We start from the raw sequence: 8,451 nt of genomic DNA, 5'->3' as shown, positions 1-8,451 counted from the left end.
TAATGTTCGAGAGAAATTACATGTGCCCTAGACAGTTGACTTACTAGGTGGTTATTATTTATCCTTGATTTCCCGAATTGTATGCATAGTGATCCATGATTCTAGTACTTTATTAATATATTTACACCTTCATATTTGATTCCGCTATCTGTTTAGCTTAGTAACACAACCATTCATCTGATTTCGTTAGTATAATATTAGAATTCGGATACGATAGTATAACTTCTCCCTGTGGATTCGATCCTGACTTCCCTGACTACTAGTTAGTGGACCTTAGGTTATTTTTGATTAGGTGATACGACTTTAGCCTATCACAGGGGTATATGGTGAATTGTTGAAACACTGAGGGTATATTGTGAATTTGTTGATTTGTCGGGGGTATTTGATGAAATAACCGTAGTAGAAATGTTGATGATCATTTAATGCACTTGAGAAGTTTGTTTGAGAAACTTAAGGAACAAAAATTGTATGGCAAGATGGAGAAGTGTGAGTTCCATGTTTCAAGTATTTCATTCCTTCGTTACATAGTGTCGAAAGAAGGTGTACATGTTGATCCTTCAAAAGTTCAAGCAATCTCTTCATGGAAAGCTCCTATTAATGCTCATGAATGTCGAAGCTTCCATGACTTGGCTTCCTTCTATAGAAGATTCATCCGAAACTTCTCATTTATCATGGCTCCTATCACTGCTTTGTTGAAGAAAGGAGAGTTTGAGTGGTCTAATTTAGCTCAAAAGGCATTTGAAAAAGTGAAAGAGAAGTTACGTAGCGCCCCTATACTAGCCTTGTCGGATTTCAACAAGCTTTTTAAAGTAGAGTGTGATGCAAGTGGATTGGGGATTGGTGTTGTTCTGATCCAAGAGAAGAGGCCAATTTCTTATTTTAGTGAGAAGCTTAATGGTGCTAAGTTGAACTACTCCAACTATGATCGAGAGTTTTATGCTATTGTTCGCGCTTTGGACCATTAGTCACACTACTTGAGGCCTAAACCTTTCACTCTCTATTCGGATCATGAGGCACTCAAATAGATTCATGGACAACAAAAACTCAATCATAGGCACGCCAAGTGGGTTGAATTTCTCCAATCTTTCACCTTCTCATCCAAGTACAAGGAAGGTAAGAACAATGTGATGGCATGTGCTCTTTCAAGAAGATCTTACTTGTTGGCTATGGTGGATGCAAGGGTGTTGGAACAGAAGAGAGGTATACTAGAAAAAAAAAGGGCAAAAAAAAAAAAGTCAATGTCAAAATCTAAACTCACCCACCAAAATACGACCATTCTTACCTTTTTGCCACAAAAATACCTCTTTTTTTAGGGGAAAAGCATAAGCTAGTTGTAAGATAATAACAAAATGTCTGTAAGTACATAAGGAGCCACTTCAACGTCCATATCTACTCTACCCCAAAGGGAACTAGCTTAGCTAATGGTGGGCCACAAAGTTGTCCTCTCTCTTAACATGAGACCAAATAATAGAAGAAAATGAAGTACAGGAAGATAAAATACCATGAAGTCCAAGAGGAAAATAGCATTCTTTGAGAGCCATTGAATCACAGTTTGACAGTCCGACTCCAAAACTTCCTTGTAAAAAGCCATACCTTTTCCCTAGTCAATCAACCATGGTCATAACTTTAGCCTCGTCTATTCAGGTGACTAAAAGCTCGTACATGTCGCGTGGTAGCAAAAATGACTTGACCATCACAATCACTGGCACTAGCTTCCAATCCAACCCAACCCAGCCATCAATCACTAAGAAAGCATCAATATTTCTTTTGATCATACCTGTAGGAGGGGCACAATCTTCGAGCTTTTTGGAAGGTGGTGTTGATAGATTTTTGCTGCATATTTTACTTGTTCATCAACCCATCTCTCAACCCGGTTTAATAAAACATCATGAGGAGTGGTTTTGTTATTAAGTACCAGATTATTTATTTCTTTCATCCCAAATACACCAAGCAAGTAAATCTCCTCTACTTTGCAATTTTTTTGTCAAACTGTTTCCATCCCGCAAAGACATCACACATATCAGTATTTGGATCCCAGGGACACAATCTCCACATCCACCGTCGGCCCAAAGTCGAGCGATTCTTGGGAACCCAAATATTACATGGCATGGAGTTTCGAGTTCTCCACATCCCCATGTGCATGATGCATCCTTGATAAAATGTTGATGATGCAGGAGGGCACGAAACAGTAGTGACTTGGTGTACAATCTCCATAGAAAATGCCGCACCTTTGGATTTGCCTCAAAACTCCAAATCTTAACCCAAATTTGACGAAAATCATCGATATTGCAGCCTTTCCCGAGCATATGAGCAATTTTGACCGTGTATTGTCAATATTTAGAGAAAGCTCACGTTAGTTCATCCTTATTTGCTTCAAGACTTAAAGGAATGGCTAATATGCAACGAACATCGAGCTTATTAAAATGGTATTCAATAAGATCAACCCTCCACACGGCCACACCATATGATCCTTATCAATGAGATGTAGTTTCAACCTTTTTCTATTAGCTAATTTTCGTCAAAGGTGCATAGCTTATAACGTAACTAGTCTTACATGCACGCAATGCGTGCGATAATGTGTGATAACAAATGAAGTAGAAAATAAAATTAATTGGGTAGAAAAACCGTCTTTAGATTTTATTTTTTCAAAAAACTGATATTCAGTTTAAATGTCTTACTTTCCCCCCCCCCCCCCTTTTTTCATTCAAATGAAATAGTTAGTTATCCTCTAATTTTTTTCCTTTTTTTTCCTTTTTCTATTTTTTGGTGTCCCCCATGTGTTGCCTTATGTAATAGAGATTTCTAAAAAACCTAGCCTCCCCTCTCCTTTTCTCTCTCTAAAACCCTAGCCTTCCTTACCCCTTCTTCATCAATTAGGGGGCTGCCATGGATGTTTTCATCCATGGTAAGCCCCTTTTTCCCTTTTATTTTCAGTTTTTAGTTCATTTTCTTGTTTTGTTCAATAAATTAGTATCTCTTTATGAGATTTTCTCAAACCCTTTTATGGGGTTTTTAGTTTCTGTTTTGGAAATCTCCTTCTCCCCTATGGGAGTTGTGAGTATGGTTCTTTTGTTTTTAGGTATGAGAAATTATTCTCATTGGTTGAAGTTCGAGATTCAACCTGAAGAATTAGGGTTTCACAACTTCTGTAAAATTATGGAAGACTATTGGAGTACGTTCATCCCAAAATTTCCGCATCTGCAGATCGTATGCCGAACCAGAGCGAACTCACAGATTGCATTGCTTCAGATGAAGATTTTTATTAAGGCAAAATTAAGTCAAATCTGCGACGTTTACATTTCTAGGGTGATATGCATTTCTATTAGAATTTTATGTTTTTCAGAAATGACTTGTAAAGGCCGTTTGGCGAAATATTAATGAAATCCCTTCTCTTTCTTAAAAAAAAAAAATGTAATAGAGATTTCTCGCAAATTTTCCCAAAAAAATTAATGGGCTCATGTGTGGAGGTCCACAAGTGCTTTAATGACCTATTTTAACCGGCACATGTGATGACGGCCCATATATGTTTCCAACGGATCATTTTTTTCTTTTCAAAATTTGAATTTCAGAAACTCCACTCCACTCCACTCCACTCCACTCGGCGCCTCTTTCTCTCTCCTCATCATCTGTTTCAATCTAGGTTTTGGAAAGTTGAGCTATTGCTAAGTTCTTTGATTCAGTGACAATCTCAGTCACCGTCGCAATCACGATCACGATCACGTATCCTACCTTTTGTTTCCAACAATGGCGGCAGATGGTTGTGAGGTGATGGATCCAGAGTCGCAATTTCTGCTCGAAATGCATTTGAAATCAAAAAGACCTCATGAAGACATTGATGAAGAAGATGAATTTGAATGGGATAATTACAAGGAAAATGTTCGGCCACTGAAGAGAGGTCGTAACATCAAGCTCTTGAATCAATCGCTAAAATCTCAATCCAATCTTCCCCTCAAGCACTCTCTCCTCCTTACTCGAAGGTATTGACCGCCCTCAAACCATCTTTAGTGCTCCCGCTACAAATAACTGCTTCTTCAAACATTTTTTGCACATTTTATATTTTACTCATTTAAACAAATTTTGTGAGACATGTACAAAAGAATGTCTTGAGAGCGCACATATTTGTAGGTGCGAATTTGTATCTTTTAGGATACTAGTAGGAGTATTTTAGGGCGGGATTTAACAAAACCGTTGATGAAAATTTTTTCACTTTAGGAAGTTAATTGCGGCCATTGACGATTACGTTGGCGATGATCCTCTTCAACCCTGGCTTCAGTAAGCATCCTTCTTTTCATTTCATTTCAAAACCCTTGTTTCTTTTTCCTAATTGCCAATTGCCCAATTCCTTTAACTCAATCAATTGTGTATAAGATTGAGATTGATTAAAGAAGTGTATAAAGCAGGTGCATTAAGTGGGTTCAAGAATCTTTTCCAGCTGCCGGAGATTCCTCCGGTCTACTTGTTATTTACGAGCAGTGCGTTCGTACATTTTGGCATGATGATCGCTACCGAGACGATCTCCGTTACCTTAAAGTCTGGCTTGAATACGTAAGTTCTTTGTTTTTAATGTGCTCACTTGTAGAGTTGTAGATGTCTGCTTATGATTAGTTAGTTATAGTGTATTTGAGTTCTGTTGTAATCTGGATTTCAGGCTGAAAATTGTGCGGATGCTGAAGTAATATATAAATTTCTGGATGCCAACAATATTGGCCAATCTCATTCTGCATACTATATATCTTGTGCTTTGCATATGGAATCCAAACACAAGATCAGAACTGCTAATGAAGTTTTCAACCGAGGCCTGTCAATGTGAGCCCTTTTATCCGTTAAGCATTGTTTAGCAATTTAGAGGAAAGCATTTTACTTCTTTTGTTGGTTTTTTGGTTCAATTCTGTCTTCAAGTTCCTTTCCCACCCCAATTCGGCTCATAATGTTTTTCATTACGTAAATCGGGTTATATTGAGAACCAAGAAAAAAAAACGTTCGCATCATCTGTAATTTTGTACGAGCCAGAAGGGGTAGAGAAAACCTGCTTATTTACACTGAAAATGTTGATCCAGTGGCAGGAGATTTTCTTACATCCTAATGTTTAAGGAAAGATTGATAATGGATAGTTAATATTTTTGGAGGGACCGAGAATAGCTGGAGAAAGTCAGAGAAGTACGAAGTGTTAGAAAGCAGAAACAAGATGATTGTTGGGGGAGGGGGAAATGGTTGTAGGTGGATTACAAAATGACTCCTGGACCAAACAAGATAAAATGAATTGGATGAAAGCTCACACCTTTGCTGAGGCTCTGCTCTATTTCTCACCTTTGCTTCACAAAGTCCTTTGCCTTTTCTCTGGATTGAACCAACTGGTGGCCAATGCAGTAACTGCAACTATGCGAGCTAGTGGTCCGCTACCATCTTAATCTACCTAAAGGAGTGATGTAATTGTCATGCTTTCATATCAATGTTGATTATGCCAACCCTTTGTTGTATGAACTGCAAATCTGCTACAAGCATGTCTTGTGATTGTTTATATATTTTTCTTTGCAAGTTTTTGAACCCATATACTTTAGTCAGAGTTGGATGTTATTCCATGTTCATCACAGCACCTTAATAAACTTATTAATGAACAACTAGCGCAGATATCAGATCTTCTAACAGCTTGATATGTCTGTTATTCAGCTGTTGATCACGTCTAAGGTGGTCTATTTATTCAGATAGTTTGTCAAACTGAGCACTACCGCAGATTATTGAGAGAAAGATAGTTTCAGTAGATATAGGACCCTCTTTTTACCGGAACAACTGTTGATTATGCAGTTTCTATCATCTAATATTTGCTGTACATCAATGAAACATGAATAAAATATTTTCTGATCAAATGTTTTTTCAATGCATAGAAATGCTCAACCTCAAGAAAAGTTGGAAGCAGCTTACAGGAAATTTCTTGCTCGCTCGGTGGGGAGATCTAAAACCACCACTGATGTATGGACCTTATAGTTTGATATATTTACATAATGATCATAATGATTAATGGTCATAATGATTAACTTTTTCATGCCTTCTTCAGGATGATGTAACAGAGAATAATCTATCAATTCGAAGCTTTGGCACTGTGCTTTCTGCAGGAGAAAATGGTGAGCTTTTCATCTGACTTGAATAAAACCTAGAAGTTTCATCTTTATTTCCTTCTCCGTTCCTTTGTGTGCTAAATGCTATCTTTCTTATTCTAGGAAGACACCATAAGGAAGTTTCAGATATTGCCAGGAAAAGTACCAAGGGAAATAGGTGAGCAAAGAAATGAGGAATCAGTAAGGTCTCCTAATTTGATATTTTAGTATTGTTAAGTTTACTTGTATACAAAACTAACCTTTTTTCTTATAATTTTAGGGGCGAGCGACTTCCTTTTTCTGTCTATAAGGATACAAATGTTGAGAATAACTCTAGATATCAGGTAGATCTATCAAAAGTAGGATCAAAACCGTGGGATAGTCTTGCCTCTCACAAAGATAGAAACAAAGAGAACAAAGCAATCCCTGCAAAGTGGACATCATTTAAGGTCAACAATTTTCTTAGCTTGTACTATCTTGTTTTTTAAAGATGAAAGAATACAACTGTGAAATAAACCCTGAAAAGATGCTATATCATGCTCTAACAATCTACTATATAAAGGTTCTGGAGAGGCCCGGCAGTAGACTTGGAAGAGTTGTCACTCCTGCGATTGAGGTGTTTGTAGATGAGGAATGTTCTGTGTAAGTACTAGAAATTAATACTTCTTTATTAGTAAAGCAAATGAAACTCATTGAAACTTTATTGGAGGATTTTGTTGTAGACTTCTCATAGTAATACCTTGGAAATATCCTCTATGTTGCTGCTTGTAGCACGATCAAGGAACATAAGTTATATCATTGGTTGCATGTGAAAGCTGCAACTCCTATAAGTCCTAGTTCCCGTCCTATTTGTTCAGAAAAAAAACAACTCCTTTATTGTTGTTAGTTCATGTGCATAAACTTGTTCTTTAGGCTTATGTTTTTCTTAAAGGGTAGGCTTATGTTTTATTCATTATCATCTTGTATCTCATACAGAGTGCATCAAACTGGTGATTCTCAAAACATCTCTAAGGCACTACTTAAGGAGAGGGATGAAGATAACTTTAAAAGGTATGCTACCCCAAACTGCTAATGTAGCGTCATTTGGCTTTCAGAATTAGCTCAGATCAGTAATGTTATGATGCAGGGAAACTGAATTACTCAAGGAAAATCCGCTGCGCAACTTCCCCGCTAGCAGTTTTCCTCGATGACATGTAGAATTCGAAGAACGGATCAGCTTTTTCTGAAAAACACTTCCAATTTATAGGGGGCAATCGTGCATCTCTTTCTGTATTCCACAGCAAGACATTTTCTATTTGTTTTTTCGATGTTCTTAGATATATTGGTGTAATGTGCATTCAGTTTGTCCCAAGGCTTGTATTCATCCCCTTTGTACCAAGAATATCTTGTATCTCTATCTGTATTCCACAGCAAGACATTCTCTATTTGTTTTTTCAAGGTTCTTAGATATAGTGGTGCAATGTGCACCCAGTTTGTACCAAGGCTTGTATTCATTTCCTTTGTACCCAGAAAATCATATCCGCTTCAAATTGCCTCTTTTAACGGAGTATTTGGAAATGTAGAAACGCCCATGTGTTAAACCACTCCCTTAGCTATGTTTGGGGCTTCCATTTGAGCAATCAAAACTTTCGATGGAGGGTCCATATTTCCACCATCACCTTAGACTTTGATGAAATACCTAAAAAGGAACACAAGAACACCACTAGACTTTAAAGACCCCCAACAATGTTTGGTCAGTTAGGTAACAAGATCACCATTTTTGTTCAATAAGACACGGTGATAAAACTGTTTCATATTAGTATAATTTGGTCCTTGGTCATTCTTTTTCCAAACGATAGATCAAAGTGGACGATTTCACTTTCTCATCTTATTTTTATTTTTGTTAGTGACATCTATAAATTATACTTCCTCCCCTTTATAGAATGCAACATTTTACTTAGTACACACTATCCAATAGACTACTTCAATCCTTAATATCTTTAATTTTGTGTAAGTAAAAACTACATAAAGTTGATATTGTGAAAGAATACTTTAAAGACGAATTAAACAAGATCTCATTTGACTATAATTTCTTCTTATACATTTGTGAGAGAACATGGAATAAGATTGGTAGATGAATAGTGGCTAGTATGCAAATGTTGTTTCCTTTAAAGAACGAAGGAAGTAATAGTTTGCAGTTAGTAAAAAGTAATTTATTACATATGGAAAGTATTGATTTAAAAGGGTTTTAAAGCTGAAATTCTTAAGTATTTGTTATTATGGATGAAAGGTTGAACTTTGGTGTTCAATAAAGTGTTTCCAAAGGTTTTAGAAGGCTTTTTTTTTTTTTTTTGACATAACAAGAAATATGCTGAATTAT

General features: G+C 36.8%; 1 protein-coding gene across 1 annotated transcript; it reads left to right on the top strand.

The window, feature by feature from the left end:
* Positions 1-3,535: 3,535 nt before the first annotated feature.
* LOC104899278 (mitotic spindle checkpoint protein BUBR1) lies at positions 3,536-7,634 on the top strand. The gene is made up of 11 exons (XM_010686442.4): positions 3,536-3,977; positions 4,213-4,272; positions 4,401-4,545; positions 4,649-4,806; positions 5,883-5,967; positions 6,053-6,119; positions 6,216-6,270; positions 6,373-6,541; positions 6,655-6,734; positions 7,068-7,142; positions 7,219-7,634. Exons 1-11 carry the CDS (start codon positions 3,745-3,747, stop codon positions 7,280-7,282), a joined length of 1,191 nt encoding a protein of 396 aa, XP_010684744.2. The 5' UTR covers positions 3,536-3,744; the 3' UTR covers positions 7,283-7,634.
* The last annotated feature ends 817 nt before the right edge of the window (positions 7,635-8,451 follow it).

This window comes from Beta vulgaris, chromosome 1, assembly GCF_026745355.1.
Source record: "Beta vulgaris subsp. vulgaris cultivar EL10 chromosome 1, EL10.2, whole genome shotgun sequence".
Lineage (NCBI taxonomy): Eukaryota > Viridiplantae > Streptophyta > Magnoliopsida > Caryophyllales > Amaranthaceae > Beta > Beta vulgaris.
This window is presented reverse-complemented; position numbering and strand designations above follow the sequence as displayed.